Genomic DNA, 26,282 nt, shown 5'->3' with positions numbered 1-26,282 from the left:
CCCTACACTGCCCCAGGCACGTGCAATTCCACACAGCCTGACTGGGGCCAGTGGGAGGCTCAGGCCCCCATCCATCCCAGCCTCTCAGCTCCAGCATTCCCACTCAGAAAACAGGAACTTACTTGATCTCCTGCTCCTGTTAAGACAAGCTAAAACTCGAGTCCCCAGCTGTGTTTCTGCAGCAAAGCCCTCAGTTGATTACAGTTTTGCAGCTGAAGGATGCCCTTCTTCCTGACCCTGGGGAATTTACTGGTTCTTTCTTCCCAGTTCTTAAGAAATTAATTTCCAAAGGCCTGCAGGCTTCTGTCGGGACCCTGATTGGAGCTGGTGTAACACGACATCAACCCCGTGTGGTGACACGTGCTGCCAAAACCCTCCTTCCCTCTGAGAGCCTGGAGGAAATCTGTGCACAGGGACCCCAGAGACACTACCCAGTGCTCAGGGGATGGTTTGTTTGGGAGGTATTCCCAGGCCATCTTAGAAACAAAGCCAGAAAATCAGCAGGAGAAATTTGGCAGGAAAAAGGTCGCAGCAAAGAACTGGGGGTGAAGGCTGGAGACCGGCCTGCGGGATAGGGACTCTCTTGGATCGGAAACGTTTCCCCTGTGTCTCTGGGTAAATCTATGATTTAATTTAGTTCCTATCTGGGAATTACAAATAATCATCCTCTGCCTGCTTTCCCTGGGCAGGCTGGAGTTTATTTGGAGTGGGAACTGCCTCTTCTCACAGCTCTCAGCAGGATCATTATTCCTAGAAAAAACTGAGCCTTCAGGAAACACAGACATAGAATCCGGGAATCATAGAATGGTTTGGGTTAGAAGGGGACTTAAAGCTCACCTCATTCCACCCCCTGCCACGGGTAGGGACGCTTTCCACTGTCCCAGATGGCTCCAAGGCCCATCCACCCTGGCCTTGGACGTGTCCGGGGATGGGGCAGCCGCAGCTTTCTCCGGAAAAACTCCAGAGGGAGCACAGCAAGTTCCACTCGCACCCACAGGTACACGAAGATGCTCACAGGAGGAATTATACAATCTCTCTATGTGTGTGTATATATATCTACATATAGTTTATTTCTCACAATCCTGGTAAGAGTTACAGGTGTATTTGGGAATCATTTACAGTTTCACAGCATATGGAGTGGCCATACAGCTTGTGATGTGAGTAACATACAGTGTGTAGAGAGCACACGATTCCGACCCATCCACCCACCACTCACACAATGGGTTTCCAAAGCTAATACTAGATTCAGCTACGGAGAAAGCCTGGAAAATGTCAGGGTACAGCGTTGGGTGTCGTACAACACTGTCAGTCACAATGGGACAAGCTAAACTACTTTAAATTTTCAATCTAGTATTTCTAGTCTACCTGCATTATTGCATTTATACGCTTTTTTTGTTTTCAAAGTCAAAGTAAATAGAATACTATATGGGAAAGGAAAAAATTCTTGACTATTTTAGGATTTGAGCTGCAGCCCATACAAAGTGTCCATAGAAGCATAGACAAGATTATAAATTCAACAAGGTATAAATTAGCTGGATAGCTTTGTGTGTAGGTAGGTGTCCATTTCCCTCCAGGAAATGTATCTAGCAGCATATTGTTTCTGAGAGCAAAAAAAAAAAAAAACCTCAAAAAAACCCACCCAAACCTGTATATTGAACACAGGTAAAGATGTGTAAGTGACAAGCAGGTCTGGTTGTACAGGGAAGAAATCAAGGTGTCACTTGGAAAATTCCTATCGTTTGGAAAACACACTCAGGAGCTGACTCAAAACCCACTGACATCATTGGAAAGGTGCCTGAGGCTTCCAAAGGAAGAGCAGGCATTTCAGTCTGACTTCCAAGGGCTTTGGATCAGTCCCTGGAGAAGTAACAGAATCCAAACAAACCAAAAACAAAATAAAAAAACCCCTGTAATCTGACCTTCAAGTTCCCTTCCTACAATTTTAGTTCTTCCACAAACTTACAGCCAACCTGCACCTACCACTGGAAGAGAGTTGGTTTCCCGGGGAGGTGAAACTGCAACTTTTAAAGGCTTCAGTTGAAACAGTCCTGGGAAAAGGCACCAGGGTTATGAAGGGCTGCTCAAAACTCGGTAAAGCCAAATTATTCCCTTGTTGGTTGGTCGGTTTTTAACCAAACAAAATTTTGTGGCACCCTTGCTCTCATCAGCTTGCCCCAGAAGCTAGGCTGCTTGAAACAGCCGTGGCAAAACCAGGGATACGATGCAGGACTTGGCTGTTGGGAAGGTGATTAAAGATTCCTCTTGTCTTGGTGGGAGCTTTGGTGCTGCATCATCATCACGCAGACAGAAAGAACCTGTACGTTCATGCTTGGGATGCTGCGCTGGGGCTGAGAAATGGAAAAGGGATGGAACTGTTTGAGAATTGCAAGCCAGGAACAACCAGAAGAGAAACGGGAACAGCCAGTCCAAAGCCTATTTAACCCAAGTTATGCTTTTCAGCAAGAAAAAGATCTATTTAATTTGGAGAGCATCAAAGAGCAGAGGACACGAGTCCCAGAGTATTGCATATCCGAGCACACACTGCCCAGAGGAGGGAGCAGAGCGGTAGCACAAGGTAGATCCAAACTGTGAATTTGAAAAGCCAAAGGCTCTGATCTCTCACAGGATTTTGAGGCCTGGTATGGTCAATTGAATGAAATATGAGTTTTAGAGGCTCATAAGTCCCACAGTTCTCTATCACCCAGTGACACCAGATCAGCTCATTCAGATGAGACAATCCTTGCACCTCCTGCACCCTCACCCCCGGCACAACAGCTGATCCTTCCAGGCCAGCAGAAGTACATCTCCTCGACTTCAAAAGCTCTTTTTTTCCCCTCTGTTTTTGGTGCTCCAGAGGGCTGAGGGAGCTCTGGCTGCAGCCAAGTGCTGTGTGTGCTCACACCACGTCAGACTCTCTCTGGCAGCCAGAACACCTCACACCTGACTGACAGGGAAGGACAAACACGGGACCTTCCTGGGGATTTGTCATCCATTACAAATCCTGTGGCAGACGAGCACTCAGCCTCTTGCAGACTTAGACCCTCAGAGGTGAGGGCAGATCAAAGCTTCACGTATTCCCCTGCTGTGACACAAAGTCTGGGGGCCCAGCACTGCCTGTATTTTTGGGGGACCACCCAAAACCTGCCTTAGCCAACCCAAAATCTGCCCCAGCCTTGGGCTACGGAGAGGTCACATCTGCAGAGCTGCCTGGGAAGAAAGTAGGGAGATGAAAGGGAATACAGGGCAGTGGCCAAAGAAGGAGGAAAGAACAAGCAACAAATCAGATCAGAAACCAATAGAACTCTGTAGTTTGTAGCAGCTGAAGATCTGATGTGAACAGACATCCCAGGAATTAGGGAATTTAAAAGGAAAGCAGGTTGCAGGGCTGGACTGATAGTCTCAAAAAGAAGAGGGAAAAGTCATCATAAACCCACTTTATTCAGTGGATTGAACCCTCCCAAGGGTTGCTGGATGGGGGCACAGGCTCCAAGGCTTTTTGGGGCTGCCAGTCGAGTGTCACTCATAAGATCCAAAATGTGCCAACAGATCCTCAGCATCAGCAGATTTCTCCCCAGAAGAGTAAAGGACCAAATACCTCCAGTGTAAACAGCAGGAATGATTCCAAATTCCAACGTGAGAAATTACTGGAATACACAACTGTTATGCTCCAGATCAAAGCCAATTCCTCTTCATGGCAGAAAGTGCCCAACCAGTGCAGCAGAACTGCAGCCAGCTCATGAACATGATGTGATGCTCCTTCCTGCCTCTATGGACCTCTCCCAGCTTTGTGGTGATGGGAATGATACCACAGCAAGGCCTGGGAAGGGAATCAGCATTCCTGCTCCAGCATGAAGGATGGACCAGGAGGATGGAAGTGTGAGCAGGCTGCATCTGCAGTCCTTGTCACAGCAAAGCGCATGAAAAGAGAGCACAGCCTCTCCTAATGTCCTGGCAATTCCCCTTAACCGCGCAAAGTTGGTTGTAGAAAACTTCAGGCATTTTTGTAACCCTTTAACATTGCACAGAGCCAGCAGGAATTCATCTGGAAAAGGCAATTATAGCAGAGGTTAATTTGCATGGCACCAGAGCTTGTCATTTTTGCCTTTTTCTGAGGAAAAAAAAAAAAAAAAAAAAAAAAAAGGGGAGGGAAGAGGATACAAAAGTTAGTGTGTCCTTACCAAAGCTATTAAGAAAATTAGTGCTTTTTCTCTCCACTTCTCTGCTCTGTTCCATGCACCCTCTCAGAATCTTCACCGACTTGAAGCTTTTCATGGAGCTGATTGAAATTCCAAGAATTTCACCTTTCAAACATATTTTTTCATTGCCTTCCTTTTCTGGTTTATTTCTCAAAGAATCATTTTCCTCTCCAATCTTCAGCACTGTTATTTTTCAACCAATTCCAAGAATAGTTAGAAGGGTGCTGAATTCTAAACCCCTGTAGCGTTTCCAGGAAAAGTAGGGAATATTTTAAGGCATAAATCATCTCTCACCAGCTCCAGGGGGCTTTTGGTTGCACTGCTGTTGTTCATACACAAATCCTGATGCCACTATAAGCAGGGCTGCCTCGGAGAAAGAAAACTCCCTTACGCTGAGCCTAAGGAACGTTTGTGTCAATTTAAAAATAAATGTGTAATTGAGATGATTTTATGATGACCTGTGATCATATCCCTGGTGCCAACAAGGACTCAAAGGCCAGAGCATGGTGAAGCCAATGGAAAAATTCCCCTTGTTTTCAGTATTCTACGGGTCAACCTTCAAACTTCAGTCCATCAGACACAAATGGATGTTTAATTTATCACCCAGCCCGAGGGAACTGAGAAATGCTTCAGGGCAAGTGACTGTTGAGTGCTTTAAGTGAGCCCCAGGCAAACAGCACCTGCAGGAATTCGTTCTTACCCTCCCAAAAAATGCTGGTGCATTATTCCCTGGCTGCCAGATTTGTTTTCATCCTGCTGCAGCACAGTTAGGAATAACAGGACTTATCTACAGGGTATTAAATCAGTAGGAAGAGGAAGCAGAAGCATAATCCATTTCATCTCTCTTAAAATAGAAGCAGCAAATACCTTCTACTGAGTTGTCCAAGACAGCAAAATGACATCTTTGTATTCAACTAAAATTTATGACTCCCTAAAAAGAGATTGAGATCGGGTGCAGTGATTCAATTGAGACTTTTGGTGATAGGCTGAAAGGTCCGAAACCAGTTTCGCCAATATTTAATTTATCGACTTGATCAAAAGAGTAAACTAGCAATCTAGATCTCTTCAAACCCCAAGCACAGACTCTGATTAGTTTTAAGTGTTAATTCGCTCTCCGCACGGAGATGTCACTTGGAAGGACTTCATACCACAAAAAACACACAAAGAAGGACATCAAGCAAATAACGGCGTGTGCTCAGTACGAGAAAAGACAACTATTTATTTAGCGCAGCGAGGTCAGTCATTTAAGCCTTCTGCTTCGACAGATTTGGGGCTGGCTGAGAGAGGGGGATTTGCTCCCTCGGCCTGGTGCTCGCTGGACATTTTTGGCTCAGTACGAAAGCACTGCACGGCCTGGCAGGGTAAGGCAGGACGGGAGGCGTTTGCAAGTCAAGGCTGCGGCGCGCTGTGGCGTCTACGCCGGATCTGCCCGGCTCAACGCTAGAGCCACGCTTGGAAAAGCACTACAGCAGAGTCCAGGATAGTCTAAAAGTGCCTCATTTTAATGCAAAGAGCCCACACGACTACCTGGAGAGGGAAGCAGGGGCTCAGGGCTCCGGGCGCACCACACGCTCAGCACTTCTCACCAGCCAAACATTCCTTGCACAGAGGAGAAACCACGACCGGAAAGGAATTCAGGAGCTGCATGGCGTGGTGGGAATGGCACAGAAAAGACATCACGGACACTTGGTTTGAATGTAGGGAATGGAGGAAGGGGCACCTCCAGCTTGGATTCTCCCAGACTGCAGCAATACTACACAAAGGTTTGTTCAATACACACGCAGGATGTGCCTCAAGGCACACACACACAGAGAGACACAGACAGGTGTTTTCCAAACCAAACTGCCAAAGAGGTGGGTTCCAGGTGCTGAACCTGGACAGCAGACTGCTAAGTGATCACAGGAAGTGGAAAATCCCCTGGGAACAGGACAGACCACGTTCAAAAATCCCTTACAAACAGGACATACCGGGTTTGCCGTGCAGGGAGGGCTCGAATGAGCGACGCGCCCCGATGAGGAGCTGCAGCCCCATCATCACCTCTGTGGTGTTTCTGGATGAAATTGGTGGCCTTGCATCCGAGTGCTCTAAGGGCAGGCGGGGTTTGGAGACGGAGAAAAGGTTAAGGCCATTGGCTGAGAACTGTTTTTCCCCTCTTCTGTTGCCAAAGGTGAAGACAAGGAAATAAAAACATTTTAGAAAGTAAAACTGGAGACTCGAGTGGAGCAGGCGCTTCATTTTCTTCCCCCGATCTATCTGTGTCGGTCAGGGCAGAATAGATAAATGTTGTGCCTAACGTCACACACTGCTAAAAACAATCCTAGGACAGAGCTGAGAGGGAGGGAGGGGACAGGAGAAGTAGAAACATCACTTGAAAACAGAAGTCACTGTCTGAAAATCACTACCCTACTTGGCAAAACGTGAACCAGAGCAGGAGAGGGTGACTTCCCTTCCTTCTGAGCAACATAAGCAAAACTCCCTGCAAAAATTTTCCTGTGAAGTTGTGCTTCAGAAATCTGAGGGGAGAGGAGGACCCTTCTGCTTCCAAGCCTTCCCCAGGCTGTAAGTGACATACTGCTGCTGGGAGACACATCCACAGCTCATGCCAAGTGCTTTAGGCTACCAGGATCTAACCTGGAGCTGTAGCCCTGCTTTCCAAAACTCCTGTGAGCCCAGAATTCCTGTGAGCCCTGCTCCTGTCTCTGTGCTGGCAAAGGTGGAGGCATCAACCTCTAACTGCACCAGCACTCGGTGTCTGATATTCCCAGAGGCCAGGCACCTTTGGGAATATTTTCTGAGCTCACCATAGGAGTAGCTATGCATTCCAAGGCCATGTGCATTCAGCAGGTCAGATTTGAAGGTAAATAAGACACAACATGAGCCAAGAGAAGAATTGCCAGGTCAGGTTATACCCCCACACCGTCCCATGTGCCAGAGGCACACACTGCATAGGCAGCACCTGAGGAATGCACACCTCCCTCTATCCCTGCGGCCCCAGAATGCATCCATCCATCCATCCATCCATCTCAGTTAAAGGTGCAGGACAGGCTCTGTAACAGAGCTCACCCCGCTGTGTCACTGCCTCTTTCTTACCATCACTCCTGCCCCTGCCCATGGGCTGCGGCCGCTGCCGAACTCCCACTGGACCTCATCTAAACTCTGACCCAACTTAAACCCCAAATGTCAGGGGTTTTTCTAGCACTCTGTTTTGCAGCAGCCAAGAGAAGCCTAATGGAAGCTTTCAGAGGCAAATCTCCTCACCTCTTGCTGTTCAGTGCTGAGCATTGGCCAAAGCACTAAACACCCTCTCTCCTCCCCCTCACAAGGTCTGGCATTATGAGCCAAGGTACTCACCCGTGAAATCAGGCAGCTCCCGAGGGCTGGGAATTTGTTTCCATTTCCAAAGTGTGGACGAGTTACAAATCCCTGCTACTACTGTCACAAGAGGGATGTAAGAAATTCACCCAGGACAGTCTCCAGTGCCCTTGAAAGGGGTTTGTTTCCCTGGTATAAACGGGTAGGTCAGTGTTACTCTCATGGGGTCCCAGGTCCTCTCTGCCCCTAACACCAGCTCATGTCTCCCCCTTTTCCTGTCTTTCCGTCTGCTGAGAGACCTCAGTCTTCAGCGGGGGGAAAAAAAAAATCCAGTGAAAGGCCTTATCCAAAGCTCAAAAAAATGAACACAAATAGTCCAGCCGACCTCGAGGGAGCTTGGACTGAGGCCACAGCACCCTGCAAAGCCCAGCCTAACTTTAGGAAATACTAGATCCAAAACAAAGTCTCTCTATCCCAAACGCTGCCCACGTGACCCTGGCGAGCCCGGGGATCCTGAAGGCCACAGCACAGCCCCTCTGGTCACTGTCCCGCTGGCAGCTCAGCCAGAAGAGTGACCTGATGTGGCATCCCAGGCTCACACTCGGCTCTGCCACGCTGCAGCTCCACCTGCAGCCGCCCTGGTTCCTCCGGAGCGCTTCCCAGGCGGGTGTTCCAAGGTGGGATGATGAGCGGCAGATACACAGACACCGATTAGGGATCGCCCGCGGCTCTTGGGTCAGGGAGCTGCCTCTTCCCTGCCACTGCCCTTGCACCTCTTCCCTTGTCCCGGGGGGGAAGGCTGGAAAAACACCCCCAGCCCAGCATCACAGGCCAGCCGGGCCTTAGCCCTTCCATCTTCTTTACCACAGCCCAAGTTAAAAGAGAACCAAACAGAAACCAAAACACAAACTGGGACTCCGAATGGGACGTAGAACACTTTGGACTTGAAAACGGGACTGCAAGGGGAGGAGGGGGGGGATGTCTCCCAGGGAGGACAGCAGGGGAGGGGAGGGGACACCATCATTTACACCGATCAGGAGAAGCTGTAATCTATACACAGTGGTATAAGCCAAGATATATTACATGAAAGAACACACTGAGTGCATGGAGTTACCCACAGCGGGTCAGACTGGCACAGTTGTCTTGAACAAGACCCTGGAGTTGCAGTTGGTGTTTGTCGTTGACCTATCTAGCTCGCTCTCTCTCTATATATATATAACTATGTATAGATTTCTCTGCATGCATTTGTCTCAAAAGGAGCTGTACAGCTGGGCTGGGTTTCTCATCCCCACCCCGTCTCGGTCTTCATTTTTTCCGGGCTAGGAATGCCACTCCCACAATCACAGCCAGCGCGGCCACCGCCACTCCTCCGACGATGATCAAGGGCTTCATGTTGTCGAAGAAGCCGCCCGGTGACTCCTCGGAGCTGTTTCCCTTGTGGTCAGAGTCAGGGGACTGGCCGCCGGCCTCCTGCGTCTCCGTGGCGGCGGCGCTGGGTTTCAGGTTGCTGTGGTTGTTGGCGACGGCGGCGTCGCCGCCTGCCTTCTTGGTGGCCGTGGCAGGAGCTGGCTGCTCTTTGGGGGCCTCCTTCTTGTCTGCATTCGTGGCAGGCCCGGGGTTGGGTTTTTCCGGCTTCCCGGAGCTGGCGGCCTTGGCGTCGGGTTTGTTTCCGCTTCGGACGTTGCCTTTGGAATCCATCCTAGGGGTGCTGTGGGCAGCGACTGGATGCACGGGGCTCTCCCAGCTCTTCTCCCTTGCCCGGCTGCTGCAGGAAGCACAGGAGCCACCCGAGCTCGAGGCCTGGGAGCGGTTGTCTTGGGATGCTCGTTACGCTGGCGGTGTCCTACCTGGACATGGTACAGAACCTGGAGGGGGAAGCAGAGCAAGGAGAGGTGAGTGACAGGGCAGAGCAAGCCAGCGTTGCTCTGGAGGAGGACAGAAAGGAAGACTGGAAAACTGTTGGCTCCTTCTTTCAGAACTGTGAACTCCATTCAAAGCATTTACTACAGGCTCTGTGCCTGCAACAAACACGGAACCAGAGAATGGCCTGGGTGGGAATGGACCTTAAAGCTCACCTTGATCATGCCACGGGCAGGGATACCTTCCACTGGATCAGAGGGCTCCAAGCCCTGTACAGCCTGGCCTTGGACACTCCCAGGAATGGGGCAGCCACAGCTTCTCTGGGTAATGTGTGCCAGGGCCTCAGCAACCTCACAGGGAAGGATTTTTTCCTAATATCAAACAGGAACTTCAAACAAGTTGGACTGACTGTCATCTGTGGTTGCCACATCTGGGCATCCATAGTCCAAATCCATGCTGGCTCCGTGTGTGAGGCCATTTGTCAGTGATGACAAACTCACATCCAACCAAATAAACCTTCCTTTGCCTTTGCTCCTCCTTTCAATTCCTTCTGGGTAAGGAGAGAACACCTCGTTCCATGGGAAAGCAGATGGATAGATCCTCCCTGCCTGTCTCACCCGCCACCCTCCCTTTTGCAGCACTATCCCGAGGTCCATTTAGGAAGTGGTTGATTTGGGATCTTGTGTGATACTCTCCCTCCAGATGGATACTGCAAGAAAACCAGGATTAGTTCCTCACAGGTATCAGGGATAAAAGGATTGTTCCTGCCAGAATTTTGGTGGAGCAACAGCAAAACAAAGCGCCAGTTCCTCTGCTGGTGCCAAACAGAGAATTGACCGCACGGATTTACTGCAGAGCTGGATCTCTTGGTGATGGAGACACCTCACCCCTGTCCTCTCCTTTCAGGGTTTGCTGGACTTGCCCATGGAGCCAAACAGGACGCTGGTGATCAGCCGGGGCTGTCTTCCCCGGGACACTGGTGGAAGTGGCAAACAGCACGGCTGCACCACGGGAATTCGGCAAAGGGACAAAGTGGGCTTTGAGGGGACGTAAAACTACCACAACAACCTCACCCCACAAACCTGGCAGGAGAGGGTGAGCTGAGGATGGAGCTCCTGTGGCTGCACTTCCATGTGATGGGAGCAGAGGACAATGCACCGGGCATTTTGCCAGCAGGCTCCGGCAGTTCGGCACCACATCAGCTCTGAGCTTGGGAAATAAAAGAGTAACCAGGAGGCAGCGTCGGATCCGAGCCGCCGGCTGTGCTGGCTCCCTGCTGACCTTCAGGGCTGCCAGCTTTCTGCCTGCTAAGTGAAATCAGAGCTCATTGTCTGGATCGAGAGCTGAAGAGGCTCCTCAAAACCCTCAGCCAGCAAAGGTTCCTTCCACGGCGGCTCAGAGGGCAGATCACTCCTCTAATGACAGGAACAAAGCCCCAGGACTGCAGCAATGATCTGTGCTGCTGACACTTCTGGAAAAGAGGCTGGCAAATGTGGGGCTTTCATCTCCATTTAGGCAGGAATGGAGGCAATCTCACAGAAATGACAGGTTTGGGAGTAGAGCAAAGCTGAGCAACACCTTACAGCTCTTAAGTCTAAGATGGAAACACCTCCCCCTCCTGCTCTCCCTTGCCAGCCATTGCTTGGTGGCCACCAGCTGCTCCAGTGCCCGTCAGGAACTGCAGCACCAAAATCACGGAATTCCATAGCTGTAACAGAATATCCTAAGGTGGAAGGGACCCACAAGGATCTTCCGGTCCAGCTCCTCACACTGCACTAGGCTTGGTGACCGTAAAACCCTGTATTTCTCACTGAAAGTGCTTGCAGTCCCTAGTTTGGGATACTAAAGCCTTTTGGAAAGCGCAGGCTGTGCCTCTCTCGTGGTTTGCAAAGCGTGTGTCAGGCACTTGGGCATCCTGTACCACACAAACACCACCCCCAGACGCTCACCCAGCTGCAGACCTCGCTGTGGCTCGGAGCTTGGGAGGGAAACAAGGGCCTGGCCAAGTGGCCAAGAATATTTTCCTCTCAGTGCTCATTCTACAATATTTCTGTAGATACCACCTGCCTCACCTTTTCCTATGCCTCCAGAGAACATCCATACTGCTCTGTCATCACAAGTCCTACATAAATCCGGGGCTGAGGCTGCACACAGTCACTCCCAGGACTCTGCACCTCTGGTTTGGGACTAATTTATGCTTTTTTTTGTTTTGTTTTGTTTTTCAATCTGGTACAATGAGACACAAAGAAATAGTAAGCAGACCCACAACTGAAGTGGGCTCAGAGTTCAAAGCAGGGAGAGTCAGATTAATCGTGGCAAATATTAATTTACCTTCTTTGTCGCTTTGATATCAATTAACTGGGCCACTCACGCACTCTGATATTCGTACGGTTACAGCACATGGACCAAGCAATAAACTTCTGCTTTTCCCTAGGAAAATCATGTGCAGCCTGTGGAGACCGTGAGGTAAATCAGAGAGGGCTAACTCACCTTTGTGCTGAGAAATGGGGACCCTGCACAGCCCAAGCACCTCAAGGTTTATCCATACCCCTCAATGATCCAGATCCCTGGGGGCAGGAAAGCTGGTTTTGCTTGGAGCCCATGCTGGGCCATGGAGCTTTGTCCTGCTGCCACAAAACAGAATTTCCCAATTCTAAGTGCATTTCCACTAAAAGCAACGCAAACCCCTCATGCAGCTTAGAAAAGGTTTTAAAAGATGTGGAAACCAAACTAAGCCAAAAAATCAATATCAGCAGTTCTTAAGTGCCCGCATAAAAGGGCTTTTGTCCGTGGTTTTCCATCCTGCAAGTGGCCACAGGATCACCCAACACCTCTCCAGACCCTCTGGCCTGGCTCCACCTCCTCCTCCGGCTCCTGGGTACCCTTAGAAGCACATCCTCTTCTAATCCCAGTACTTAACCCTCTTCTGCGTGCTCTTAGCTCCCCACCTTGGGAATCATCTCTCCTCTCCATCCTGTACTTCCAAGGGCATGACCATGGGTTCATCTTTAGGCACCTCTGTCTCCCCCGGACTGAAGAAAGAGGTGCCTTTCTCATTTCCAAAAATGAGGGTTCCCCCCATTCTTTTGTCTCCTTTTCCCTCATTCCATCACACCAAGTTTTTCTCTAATGTCACATTTTCCTACCTTTGCTTTCTTCTTTATAGCTCCTCACATCTTTTTATTCCTCTCTTCTCTCTTGTCAGCTGCTGTCTCTGCCCGTCTACCCATTCCTCCCCCTTCCAGCTCCCTTCTCTGCCTCCTACACAGGCAGCAGCACTCAGGAATAAGATTTTGTGGGAGACAGGCTTCATTCCTTCCCTTTTCCCTGCTCCATGCTATTTCTGTTTAACAATCATCTCAGGAAGGTTCTCATTGCCAGAAGCTAACAAGCTCTTTCCCAGGCTGGGAAGAAGGAGCTGGAGGCAATAAAACCAGGCACAAAAAAGGAGAAAAAGGGAAAGGAAAGCCTTCCAAATTGCTGCTGCTGCAAAGATTGGCACACAAACGCCACAGTTCCCCTGGGATGCTCTCAAGGTCAGTGCAGTCGCACTCACCCAGCGCAACAAGCTGCCCTCCGCCGGAGCAACAGGCCAGCGGAGGAACAGCTTCCCTTGGCTCCCTGAAGGGCACCTTTCCTGCCTCAAATCCCAGCAAATCACCAGGCACATCTATTCATCTGTCTCCTGCGTGCAAGGATGAAAGCTGCATCAATCCTGCACCGAACGTGGCGGGATGAGTCACTGCTGAGCCGTGCCACAGCGCAGCTCCATCAGGATGGCCCCTTCCCTCTGCAGGAACCGGCCCCATCCCGTCTCCAAGTCCTCTCATCCTCCCCTACTGCTTCCATTTGGAAGGAAAAGTCAGTCACTTGGCAAGAACAAGGAGCTGCTCCAGGGTGTGAGGCTGGGGTGCAGTGGGAAGCTCATCCAGAGGGTTTTTCCCTCCGTTATGGAAAGCGGCGCATTTCCATCAGGTCCTCCACTGCCACACTGAGACTGGCAGCAAGGAAGGATTTAACAACGCAGTGGGGTCATGTATCAGGATTTATCCTGCAACAAAGGTCCACCTCTACACTCCAGGTGTCCTCCAGTTGGAAACATCCATCTTCGAAATAGCTACTGACCACATCTGACCTGGAGCAATGCTGTGCAGAAAGAGCCAGAGATGGGAGGAAACACCTTATCTTCAAATCCACATCCTTATCCCCTAATCTCCTCTTCCTTTCTTAGTCACTCCTGCCTGTCTGGAAGAAAGGCACTCATCCCCCTGTGCACAGGACAGACAGGCCTTTGCTCTCCCTAAGGAAACAGCAGCTGGTACCAAGGGTGGCTCTGGCGCAGCGCAGGGAGCTCCTTTCCCAGCACTCTCACCATCCCGCTCTCCTCCACCTTCTCATCTAACTCCTAAGGAAAGCAGCTTGGACAACCCTGTCCCTTGGGAAGTGTCCTCGGGGGTCTGTGCCTGTCCCCTCTGCTACATGTGGAGTGACGTGCCAGGGCTGGAAGGATTTGTGTCCAGTCCCCTCCTGCAACTGAGCGGCATTCCCGGTGCTTCAACTTCCCATTCCCAATGGGGAAAACCAGCGTTTCTCCCTTTTCTGAGCTGCTGGGGGAACAAAGGTGTTAAAGGCAGGGAGATGCCGAGCAAGCACCCAGGAGAAGGACGGCAGAGTAGTGACTAAGCCTTTCCCCATGCCCAAGAAGTGCAGCAAAGATGGGTGAGGTAATGCACCGCCTCTGATATTACCATAAATATTAAAGCAGCTTTACATAAGGAGCTTGTGTTCTCTCAGCTGCCGTGAGCAGCTCCCCAAGGAGGATTTTAGCTCCCTTCCAGGCTATTTCAGCCCCCAGCTCCTGACGCAACGCACGGCGAACGCGATACAACGCAACGCGAACCCCACGCCAGCACAGTCACTTGTCACGGACGCTTCCAAACGGCCTCAGTGCTGCACAGCCAGGGACAGACTGTACAGGAGCCTGCTGTGCTTCCCAGCCCTCCCAAACCCAGCCCTCAGAGACAGCAGCACCAAGTCGCAGCAAACACTGCTGACCCACTTCACTCTGATGAGATATTTATGAATCCTTTTCCCAATCTGTTGCTTGTTGCTCCCCACATCCCTCCCCCCCGTCCCTGGATTAAACATTTCCCTCTCAAACAGCCCTTTGAATCTTGTTGTGGAGAGCGTCAGATGCTGGAAGTATTTTAGCAGCGGCAGCAGCCTCGAATCGCTGCCACGGGGGGAGATGTGCCAGCCAAGCCTCTGCTCCACGGCTGCGGCAATTCCTGCAGCTGCTCTGAGCCCCAGCAGCCTCCTCACTGGTCCAGTGACCAGAAATCTGCACCCATCACCCCCACAGCCTCCAGAGAGTGGCCAGGACTTCTCACTCCCAGCACCGCCGAGCCACGTCCCCTCTCTCCAGGCTGAGCAATGCATCCACACCCAGAGATTGGGTTGTGCCTGGCACTGAGGTGAAGTGTGGGAACAGAACAGGTTCCTGTAGCCCAGCAAAGGCGGCTTTGCCCTCCATCTGCAAAGAGAAGGGCTCTGGGATGCAGACCCCGGGCCACCAGCTGCACAGAGGTTTGACACCGTTGCCAGTGTCCCCTCCGGAGGCTGCCCAGCCATGCTGCCCACACAGGTGACACAGCACTTCAGTCTCCCCACCAGCAAGAGCCCGGGAACGGGACATATATGGTCTTCTTCTGCACCACAACCTCTGCAGATGACAAGCTCTGAGCAGAGCGTCACCTCTGCAAGCCGCACACATCCTGCCCCCAAAGAGCTCCTGGGATGGACGTGGCAGACATTTTATTCTCTGAGAGATGGAGGCGGCGTTGCAGACACACCACGCTCCTGCCAGGGGCTCAAACTGTGCTCTTTTGGGGAAGGTTTAACCCCAAACACAGCTGCACCCTGCCCTGGTAAGGCACCCTGTCTGTACACAGCCACGTGCACAGCAAAAACCAGGCACGGCCAAGCAGCCGTGGGAGAGAGAAGATTTTATCTCCAGCCACGTGCTCCGACTGACTCCCCAGGGGTGGGCACTGAGTCACACCTGGCACGGCCCCCCAAGTGCCACCAGCCCCCCCTCCCCATACAGCTGCGCTATCAGACCCATCTTGTAGCAAAATCATTTCTAGAATTCGACAGAATCTGGAAAAGCTTTGCTGAGGCTGGGTTGGAAATACCCTGCTGCAAAGCTCGGCTCCTCAGGGTCCCAACACAGTCCCCAAGCCCCCAGAACAGAGTCCAGAGCACCTCCATTTGCTGTGCTAACCCCACTTTAATCCTGGGTTCAAACCCAGGATTAGACACAAAATCAAATTCTCTCTTCCTCTGTACAGTTCAATTTCTTTGAAGCAGAGCAAAATTGTAGCTTTTACCCTTCAAAAATCACGAGATTGGATCTTGAGCCTCTCCCTGGTAGAGCTGAGCATCCCACACCCCAAGACAAAAATTAAGGGCACAAAGGAAAGGCCTTTCAGCCAGGATGACATTTTCTTCCCCCCATGGCAGCTGTTTGTCAGGACACTGGATAGAAGCACTGGAGCAATAATGGGGAACACTTTGGGAGACACCATAGCAACAGGAATCCTGGAGCCTTAACCCATGAGTGTGACACCTCAAAGGGATCTGGGTACATCCTGAACCCTACCCTGGGGAGCTCCTCGTGTTTTGACTTTTGCAAACACACTCAATTCATTTCTTTACAATGTTTTTCCAGAGCCCTCCCAGAGCCAAAAATTTAATTCCAGCAACACCATGGCTGGGGCCATGGGGCTTGTCTTGGTTCTCTACTCAGCTCTGGGATAACGTGACAGGGTCAGACAACATTCCCTGCCTCTTGGAAAATGGTGAACACTCATTCCTTCCCATCACAAAGCCCTGCTCCTTTACCACAGGCCTGCCAGCACTCAAGAAAAGCTTTTGGGAAGAGGGCAGATGCTTCCAAATTAGGATGCTGCTCCCCATGCAGCCACAAGCCAGTCCCCAGCTTCAGGAGGCTGATTCCCTTTCTGACAGATCTTGCTTTTAAGGTGTCTTCCTCCCAGTCCTGTATCCCAGATTTGACATCCACAAGCAAAAAAGGATGAGGGATATGTGTGGCACAGTGAAACAGCCCCAACCACTGCAGGAAGCAACAGAAAATTCAACATCCCTCCCCAGTTTATGGCCATCCTAAATCCATCCCTTCTGCCTGATGCGGCATCCACCCCCTTTGTGGCTCAGCTGGGGTCAGCAGAAAGATTCTGGAAGCAATTCCTCACACAGCAGAGCTGGGTCTGGAATCTGGCAGCCTCTGGATCTGCAGGCATCAGCCTGAAAACTGTTGCTCTGCAGCTGAAATCCAAGAAGGCACTGCAGGCAGACAAGGGGCCAATTCCACACGAGGCAGTGACCTTCCAGGGAGGCTCCCCACACTCTCTGGGGTAAAACCCATCCCTTACCTTGGGCAGAAACACCAGGGCACTCTCCTTCCTGGCAGAAAGCTGGAAGGCATCTGGGCAAGGATGGCCAAAGCTCCTCCAGCGTGGAAATCCCTGCTCAGGGAGCTCCGTCCCTCCCTCCGCCCCACCTGCCAGCCCCGACACCTGATCCAGGATGGGGACAATGTGCCAGGGTGTTCCCCAGCCCCGCATCCCAGCAGCCTGCCAGGGGAGGGGATGGATGCAGTGGGATGAAAATGCACTTTTTAGGGGAATATTGGGATTTTTTTTTTTTCCCCTCGCCTTACCACAATAGCACAGGGTTAGATGTCGGTGTTGAGCACCGTGGCTGAGAAAGGACGGATGGAAAACACTGAAGGTCAAACCTGTGAAGGTCAGACTCTTGGAGGTCAGTCCTGAGATGGAGCAGGGAGCTTAATCCAGCATAGTCCATCCTCCCTCTCCTGACGGCATCCTGCCCAAGCCCCACCCAGGAAAAGAGGGCTGCGGCGGGGAGGCTTCCTCCTCTTGTCCCAATGCCCAAGTTTTGCCAGCCTGACCTCGATTCAATGTTAAAAATCCTCTTCGTTCCCCCTTTGCACCTCCCCAGAAGCCACCAGAGGGACAGAGAAGTAAACAGGAGCAAATCAACAGGTTCCTGCAAGCACACACCACAGGGATGCGCAGAGAGCAGGGACATCAGACTGGAGAGCCTGAGGCATTCCCAAAGCATTCCCTCCCTGGAAGCACCCACAGTGACTCAGGAAGCGTCCTCTGGTATCCACCGGGTGCAAAATTTTCCCTTAAAATAGGCACTACTGCCTCTGACATCTTTCTCCCTTTTGGGGTTTTTGGGGGCAGATTTCCCTTTGTGAGCTCCGCTCCACAGCACAAGCCCAGGGTCAAATCAAACGATACATCCCTTAATTGATATCAAATTCTCCCTGCCAAACAAAACAACCCCCTTTCCTCGGTAAAGGTGAGGGCTGAACCAAGCAGCCGCCTGTTCCTGCTTCCCCCCCCTGCCTCAGGACTGACAGAATTAAACAGAGCCATTAAATCCGGCCGGGCGGAGAGCAAAAAGCAAACAAACCCCACTGCCCGTGCAGACGGGAGGGGAGAAAACAGCTGGGAAAAACCGCTCTGAACCTTTTCAGAGGGATGCAAAGGGGGAACGAAGAGGGGAACGCTGCCGAGGCTGGAGCGGCTCAGCCCGGGATGCTGCTTCCCCTCCTCCCTCCCAGCAGCCCCGTTTCCGGCACATGGCCGGCTCCGCTTCCCCGTCCCCGCCGCCCTCCGGAGCTCCGCTGCGGCATCCAGGGCCTCTCCTTCCCGCTGGGATCCGGCGGAAGGGCTCCGCTCGGGCTGCACGGCACAGCCCGCAGAGGCTGCAGGTACGTGGAGGCAGCAGGAAGCAGCGGGGCGGGAGGCACCCGCGCCTTTACGTAGAAACAGCTTCTGTGGCTGCCTGACCTTCAGGGAGCAAAACACGGGAGCTGGGACGGGAAGGGAGCCGCTCGGGGCCGGCCATCCTCACCGTGCTCCTTGTCTGGGGTCGGAAAAGCGCTTTTTGCCTCTTGGCGGGGAAAGCTGCGGGGTGCCGGCCCCAGGGGCAGCCCCCGGCCTCCATCCCGGGCGGCTGCGAGGAGGTGGAAGGTGGACACTCACCTTGAGCAGGTAGCTCCACGTCTCCATTTCGCTTTGTCACCCTGCGCAGGACATCCGCACGTCCCGGGGGCCGGGAGCCACTCCGGGAGCCCCGGCCCTTCCACCCCGCTCCCCCCATCCCGGCGGCATCCCTTACCTCTGTCCTCCGGCAGGACGAGTCACACACCTTGGGAGCTGGCTCTTGCGCAGAGAGGAGGGAGGGAGGCAAGCAGAGGGTGGGGGGGGAACTTGGGAGTTTCCCACAATGCACCTCTGCAGACTGCATGAAGATGGAGAGCAGGGAGGGGAGGGGAGAGGGCGCTCCAATCCAGAGGGAAGGGCTGGGATCTGGAGGGGCAGGACGCCGAGGAGGGGGGGCCACAGGGTGGTAAAGGCAGGCCGGCTGCATCTCCACATCCTCTGTCATTTGGGGCTGAGCTGGCTCAGCTCAGTTCAGGGCTGTCCCTGCGGCACTGACCCCTCTGCTGCTCCGTTTGTTTCTCCTCCAAATCCTGCTTGGATTTGCAGCAATTACATGAAACATAGCAACAAAGGGGGGCGAGGGAGACACGCTGGGAAAAATACCTGGGAGCAGGCCAGCCTGATAAATTTGGGACGCCTCTGTGCAGACCACAGGCTAAAGGAGTATGAGCCTCTCCCCACCAGGATAAGGGATTTCCAGCTGAGATGATCCCTGGCAGTGATTTAAGGAATGTCAAACTGACTTGCCAAGGAGAAGCTCTGCACAGTGCAGGGAGGACGCTGAAATGCTGCACCTTGGGGTAGTTCTGTGCCAGCTCTGCTTCCCCTCTCCCCAGACTGCTCCTTGTCCCAGGAGGCTGGGGTTTGACACCCCTTCCCAGACCAGAGCCGGGCACGCAGCCCAGTCCTGTCACAGTCCCACTGCAGAGCGCTGTCAGCCAGGCAGGCACTGCCAGACACAGCCACCTCCTCCTCTTCCTCCTCCTCATCCTCACCAGCTAAAAGCAAAGAGCCCACTCTGTTACAGCCTCACCCCTCCAACCAGGTACAGGGCTCAAATTCCCATCCCTGTGTCACTTCCTGCTTGTATCCCAAACCTCAGCAGGTTTCTGGGATTGTCTGGAGCTCTTTTAGCTCTTATTTCAGAGCAAATCAGGCTGTGTGCTACTTGCTCATCTGCCTCCATCAGTTACTTGGGACCCACCAACCACCCACCAGTGCCCAGCCAGGGGCGTGTCATGTCTAAAAAATACAATTTAAGGTTGTTTAAATCCCATTGCAAAGAAAAATCCTGCCTGTGTTTGAAGAGAGCTGCAGAATGAGGGGATGGATGAAAGAACCCAAATCTCCCAGGACAGGCTGTGCATCCAGGGGCTGCTTTAGGATGCAGCTAACCCACACCCCCTCAGGGCAGGGATGAGCAAGGTTATTCCTTCTGTAGTGCTTGGCTCCAGGAGCTGGCTCGGCTCAGACAGGCTGGCACGGACAGGATTAGCTGTGGCTGATGCTGATGTTCCCTGTCTGGTCCTGCACCCAGCACTGCCAGCACTCCCTGCTCTTTCAGAGACTCGTGCCAGGCACAGCCAGGGCCTTTCCATGGCTCTAAACAGCTGCTTCCCCTTCCTAACGCCTCCCAAATCTGCTGATCTACTGACAGCAGCAGAGAGGCTGAATTCCTGCAAAGCTGGTAAAAATCCACAGTTTAATGCAGGTGACACCCCCCAAGCCGCTGCTTCCCTAGCAAGATCTCTTTGCTACTTCTGTATCAGGCAGGAATACCCTCAAGGTGGCAGGAGGAGGGAGGGAGCCTTCTGCAAGAGGGAATCACCGGGGCTTGTCCCCAGAGCCTGGATGAGCTGAGGCCAGGGGTTGCGGCAGCGGTTTCCTTATGTTCAAACACTCTGCCTCTGCCTTAGGAGATAAACAGCCCCACGTGACGCTCTCACACGCCTCCGACCGGAATTCACGTTATATTTAAATATTGAATGTAAACTTTTCTTGGGTTTTTTTTACTGAGGTGGGGAAAAGGGGAGCGAAGGAAAAGCTGTAAAAACAGTAAACTTCCCCCGCCTCCCCATGGCAGAGTCTCATCCCCTCTAACACAGCGCAGGCACAGCGAGCAGCAACCCTGGCTGAGACACAGCAAGGTGAAAATGGCTTTTTCAAGGTCAGAGGGAGTGGGAAACCTTTAGAAACGGTGCTGCTGTATTTGCCCCCTCCCTCTCAGCTCACAGCACCTCCCAGGAGGAGTTTGCAGGGAGAAGGAGAGCCCTGCCTCCTGGGGAGCTCCCCCCTGCAAAACCCAGAGGGGAATGTTGGTGGCAGCAGCATCCTTGGGAAGGAGAATAGAATCGTGGAATTGTTTGGGCTGGGAAAGCCCTCTGAGATTATGAAGACCAAACTGTTCCCCAGCACTGCCCAAGGCCATCACTATCCCATGTCCCCAAGTGGCACATCCACGTGGCTTTTAAATCCCTCCAGGGATGGGGACTCCACTGCTGCCCTGGGCAGCTGTGCCAGGACTGGACAACCCTTTCAGTGAAGGAATTTTCCCCAATATGCAGTCTGAATCTCCCCTAGCAAAGCTTGAGACCATTTCCTTCAGAGAGAAAGAGTTATCCCCAGAATTATTTGACATCCTGCAAGCAGGAGGGACAGGGCTCTGAGCAGGGAAATGAGTCCTTAAACTCCCAGTGTGCCTCAAAATGTCCTTTCCCCCCTTTCCCAGTATCCCTCACAGGCAGCTTTGCTAAACACATTATCCTGAAACTTTTCTTTTTCCCATCATGGAAAGAAAATAATCACAGGTAATTAAACCATCAAGAGGGTTACCCCCTCCTAATCCACACACAGGCACTCTGTTCATAAACTGGAGCAGGCAAACCAGGAGAGCAGGTCACAGCACAGGCTGACACCCCTCTCATCCCTGAGCATCCAAAGATCCTAAAGGAGCCTCTCTCCTTTCCAAGAGTCCCAGTTACAATCCACCCACGGCTGGAGAGGTGGGGGAAAGCCCACACAGCAGCAAAACCACTGTGGCTGTTTGGGCAGCACCGTTTGTCCTTACCTCAGACTCCTGGGAAAGCAGGATGAAGGACGTTTCTCACAGTGGAATGATTTGCTGCAGCAGCCAGGGTGGGTTTGCCTGGCAGCAGGAAATCCTTGCAGTGAAAATCCAAGCCTTGCTCCCCCTGGGGTACTATTAATAGCCTGGAATGCTGAGCAGCCTCACCTGGAGCCTCCCCACCGGCTGGCAGGGGCCTGGGCTCTGAGCTGAGTCGTAGCTGAAGCTGTGCTGAGGTCAGGGTCACCAGCTCTGTCCGGGCAGCTCATCCCTGCAGCGAATTACAAGGGTGTGTATTTCCTCGATAAATGCATTGTTTAAAATCGAAGACTGGTTTGGGGTGGAAGTGACCTTAAAGCTCACCCAGCGCTTTCCAGCAGCCAGCTGGGCACATTCTTTCCTCTTGGGATGGGGATTAAGGATATCTCTTCGGAGATCTGTGCTGTGGAGCCCAGGGACAGCATGAGTCAGAGGCTGCGGGCAGCCCCAGGCAATTGCATTTCCTCCAGGTGGATGAGGAGGATAAAACAAGGATAGATCAGGATCAGGACCCAGAAGAAGAAATCCTCACAAATTGTGTCCTTAGTGCCACAGCCATACTTAGGAAAGCACTGAGCATTGAAATAAGTGGCTGCTGGTGTGTCAGGAGCATGGGTGGGCTGGTGGGGAATTTATCTGGGCTGGGGACTGACCCTGCTCCTCGTTGGCACAGAGCACAGGCGGGACAGCAGAGAGCACATGGTCCGGGAGTCCCAGCAGGACGGGGAGCTGGGCACCTGGCCCAGGGAGAGCCCGTCCTTCCACAGCCGCTTCACCACGCTGACCATCTCCAGGGAGCCTGGGAGCAAGCACGGAGCCAAGGATGGAGCCGTGGGAACCGGCCAGGGATGTGGCAGCACCAGCAGCGGAGCAGCCGCCGCCGCCGCCAGCACCACCAGCGCGCTGTTTGAACCTGGCAGAGACGGGCAAACCCCGCAGGTCGTGGTGCTGGTGGGGGCCCCGGGGATGGGGAAGACAACGATGGTCAGGAAGGTGATGGTGGAGTGGAGAGAAGGGACGCTCCACGCGCAGTTTGACTTTGTCTTCTGCGTTGACTGCAAAGCCATCGTCCTGCCCATGGAAGCCAGCGTGGCTGACCTGGTTTCACAGTGCTGTCCTGGCCTGCGAGTGCCGGCTGGGAAGATCCTGGATGACCAGAAGAGGATCCTGTTCATTTTTGATGGCTTTGAGGCCCTGGGGTTTTCCTTGGTTCAGCCCGAAGCAGAGCTGAGCTCTGACCCCAGGGAGGTGAAGCCGCTGGAGCTCACCCTGATGAGTTTGTTGAGGAAGACAGTGCTCCCCGAAGCCTCTTTGCTCATCACCATGAGGCCAACGGCTCTTGGAAGCCTGAGGCGGTGCCTGAAGGGTGAGTATTACGTGGAGATACTGGGATTTTCGGCAGCCAGGAGGGAGGAGTATTTCCGCAGGTATTTTGAGAACCCCAAGAGAGCAGACATGGCCTTCAGGTTTGCCAGAGGCAACGAGATCCTCTATAGCTTGTGTGTCATCCCTGTCATGAGCTGGACCATCTGCACCGTCCTTGAACAAGAGCTTTGTGGGAAGAAAAACCTCCTTGAGTACTCCAAAACCACCACAGGGATGGTGATGTTCTACCTCTCCCAGTTACTGAAGCACAGATACAGGGACAACCCACAGGTCCTCCAGCAGTTCCTACTCCAGCTTTGCTCCTTGGCTGCCGAGGGTATCTGGAAGCACAAGGTCCTCTTTGAGGAGAAGGAAATCAAGGACCGTGGCTTGGACCAGCCAGGTCTTCTCCCCTTCTTCCTCAATGAAAGGATCCCAGGGGAAGGAGAGGACCATGGGAGTGTCTATGCCTTCACTCACCTGCACCTCCAGGAGTTTTTTGCAGCAATGTTTTACGTTCTGGAGGATGATGGGGAAATGGTCAACAGCTTGGGGAGGCTTGAGAAGGATGTAAATAAATTATTAGAAAGCTACAACAAGTCCAGAAAGGATTTGAACGTAACAGTGAGATTCCTCTTTGGTCTGGCCAGCCAGAAATCCATAGAGTACATGGACAAAACCATTGGGTGCAGAATTTCACCACGAGCCAGGGAAGAGCTGCTGGAGTGGCTTCAAGGGAGGCACAGAAGCCTCTCCCTCCCTGGCCAAGCACTGAAGGTTTCAGAGATGGACACTTTCCACTTCTTGTTCGAGATGAACGACAAGAGCTTCGCACAAAGTGCCTTGGGTCATTTCACTGACCTGGACTTGCAAGACACCAAGCTGACCCTGTATGACCAGGTGGCTCTTTCCTTCTGCATCCAGCACTGGGCTGGGCTGGGCTGTGTCAGCCTCCGGGGATGCTCCTTCCACTGGCAGGATCCCGAGGCAGAGCGGGACGCGTCAGCGCCTTGGTAAGTCCTGCTCCTCCTCACTTTAGTGACCCAAAACGGCAAAGATTTCTCTTTCTCTGCCCCGAAGGATGATTCAGCTCCTCCCTCCAGAACACCAACTCAGTCTTTCCCTGAGTGTTTAGTTCCTTGGCAGAGGAGTTACTTACTCTTGGGGAGAATAAGGAACATGTGAGCTCTTCCATCCGCTGCCTACTGTGGGATTGATGGTGATGGAGCTTCTTGGCTCGACTTGGGCAGGCCCACCTGTGTTTAGCTGTCACTCTGGCTTCCAGTCCCCTGTCCCCCTTCTCCCTCACAAAGGGAAATCCCTGGTGCTGAAATGTTGAGTGCACCCTGTGATTCCCCTCACATCTCCCGGGTGGTTCCAGCAGCTATGCTCGAGGTCCTTCACATCTCCAAAACGACAAAGGTACCTCTGGAGGAGCTCTCCCGTGCACTGGAGGCTCTGCTCGGGGTGGGGAGCCGAGAGCTCCCAGCACCGCCGAGGGCTGCACGTGCCCTGCGGCTCTGTTCCTCTGCAGCTCTGGAGTCTCAGGAGCAGGAGGACATCCCAACGCCCTCATCGTGCGGCAGCGGGAGGAGCTGCCCTGCCCCATCCACCTGCTCTGCCGGGCGCTGCGGCACCGGGACAGTGCCCTGCAGGTGCTCCGGTGAGAGATGCATGTGGAGCCCAAACCAGGGCTGGGATCTGGGGTGTGGGTGGGGGCACCCAGACCAAAGTGCAGTGGGTGCTCCCTGGGGATACTGGTAAGGGAGTGGCCAGGGAGAGGCCGGACCCCGTTTACCTGAGTGTGAGTGTTGTCGCTCGGGTTTGGTGGGCAGGTGAGCAGCCAGGACAGGTGAGCTGTGCTGAGCCGCCGTTCTCCGTGCTCTCCACAGGCTGCAGTGGTGCCGGCTCTCCGAGGGCTGCTGTGCGGAGCTGGCAGCGCTGCTAGCGGAGCACCCTGGCCTGGCCCATCTGGAACTGGGTGACAGCTCACTGGGGGACGGTAGCGTGCGCCTCCTCTGCGAGGGGCTGCGGACTCCGGGCTGCCGCCTGCGCATCCTGCGGTGAGTGCCTCCGGCATCCCTTGGGGATCTCGGACATGGGAGCTGAGGAGGTACCCCAAAGGTACCTCCTTTGGGATGGCCATGGGATGGCACTGTGCCTCTGTCCCACTATTCCAGGGCAAGGAGCTCCAAGGTTAAGGCACTAGGGTGGGTACTGCCACCGTGGTGGGATGGCACTGAGGCCACTTGGAAGGCTCTGAGGGTCTTTCCTGTGGGTTCCCATTAGGCTGCGATATTCCCGCATCACCAGCGCCTGCTGCGAGGACCTTGCTGCTGTGCTGAGCACCAATACATACCTGGAGGAGCTGGATTTGTCCTTCAGCGAGGGGCTGCGTGATGCCGGCGTGGAGCTGCTGTGTGAGGGGCTCCAACACTGTGCCTGTCCACTACAGACATTGCGGTAAAGGGGCCGCTAGATGGGCCAGTGATCCCTCCTTCCTACCCAGAGCTTTCTCCTTCCCACCTGGAGCGGCTCAGCGAGCAGAGGCCAAAGCGCTCCTTCCCTGTTCCCCTCGGTGCCACAGGCTGGGGAGCTGCCGCCTGTCGGGCGCCTGCTGCCCGGGCCTGGCCGCGCAGCTGCTGCAGGGGCCCCGTCTCGCCTGCCTGGACCTGAGTGACAACGAGCTGGGAGCCCAGGGCGTCCTGCAGCTCTGCCAGCAGCTCCGGCATCCCTCCTGCCCGCTGCGGAGCCTGGGGTGAGGGCCCTGCCACGGCCCCTTCCATGGCCGGCCTGGCCGGGATGGGGAGCAGAGGCTGCGGGACGGGCAGGGCCGCACAGGGGACGGGGGCCTTCAGCGCCTCCCTCCCCACCAGCTCTGACACCTTCTCCTCTTCTCCGGCTTCCTCCGTGCCCAGGCTGAGCACGGACGGCTTCAGCCAGGCCCTGCTGCAGGAACTGGACGCCCTCCGGGCACTGCAGCCCGCCCTGAAGATCGGCAACCTCCTGGAGCACGAAGTGCCGCAGGCAGGGGCCATGGCCCGGCTGCCCTGCCACCGCGGGCTCCTGCCGGGGGGCAGCAAGGCACTGCCCTCCTCCAGGAGACCTGCCCTCCTTCAGGAAAAGGTCCAGAGCCATTCCCAGCCCAGCTCTCAGGGCTGCCAGTGGCTCTGAGCCTGCCCCACCCATGGGGCACACACAGGAGATCCTGCTGCATCTGCGGGGAGGGGTCCGGGCCCTGCCATCTCCCTTCTCCCCTCAGAGCTGCTGGGAACAGCTTTGTGCATTTCCAGTGCCAAATAAAGACCCTGCAGACAATCCCAGCAATCTCCCTGTGCTCTTCTGCTGATCCCACCAGTCCCAGGGATGTGTCTGTGGTTCCAG

The 26,282-nt window shown here is 53.6% G+C and overlaps 2 protein-coding genes across 7 annotated transcripts; one reads left to right on the top strand and one right to left on the bottom strand.

The window, feature by feature from the left end:
• Positions 1–1,041: 1,041 nt before the first annotated feature.
• CEND1 (cell cycle exit and neuronal differentiation 1) lies at positions 1,042–21,607 on the bottom strand. 6 transcript variants are annotated; one of them, XR_005701225.1, is made up of 3 exons: positions 21,498–21,607; positions 7,548–9,373; positions 1,042–6,351 (listed from the first exon to the last, which is right to left on the bottom strand). XR_005701225.1 is itself a non-coding variant. In XM_040066513.1 (2 exons), exon 2 carries the CDS (start codon positions 9,204–9,206, stop codon positions 8,814–8,816), a length of 393 nt encoding a protein of 130 aa, XP_039922447.1. In that variant the 5' UTR covers positions 9,207–9,373; positions 21,498–21,607; the 3' UTR covers positions 1,042–8,813. The 6 variants fall into 6 exon arrangements, 4 of the variants coding, with proteins under 4 accessions (XP_039922447.1, XP_039922446.1, XP_039922448.1 ...); XR_005701224.1 differs by lacking the exon at positions 21,498–21,607 and adding an exon at positions 18,606–18,744; XM_040066513.1 differs by having other exon boundaries at positions 1,042–9,373.
• Positions 18,065–26,206, top strand: LOC120753698 (NACHT, LRR and PYD domains-containing protein 3-like). The gene is made up of 7 exons (XM_040066316.1): positions 18,065–18,195; positions 22,207–23,911; positions 24,433–24,561; positions 24,791–24,961; positions 25,188–25,361; positions 25,486–25,656; positions 25,817–26,206. The coding sequence occupies exons 2-7, from the start codon at positions 22,233–22,235 to the stop codon at positions 26,070–26,072; spliced, it is 2,580 nt and encodes an 859-aa protein (XP_039922250.1). The 5' UTR covers positions 18,065–18,195; positions 22,207–22,232; the 3' UTR covers positions 26,073–26,206.
• The last annotated feature ends 76 nt before the right edge of the window (positions 26,207–26,282 follow it).

Source organism: Hirundo rustica, chromosome 6 (assembly GCF_015227805.2).
Source record: "Hirundo rustica isolate bHirRus1 chromosome 6, bHirRus1.pri.v3, whole genome shotgun sequence".
In the NCBI taxonomy this organism is placed as follows: domain Eukaryota; kingdom Metazoa; phylum Chordata; class Aves; order Passeriformes; family Hirundinidae; genus Hirundo; species Hirundo rustica.
This window is presented reverse-complemented; position numbering and strand designations above follow the sequence as displayed.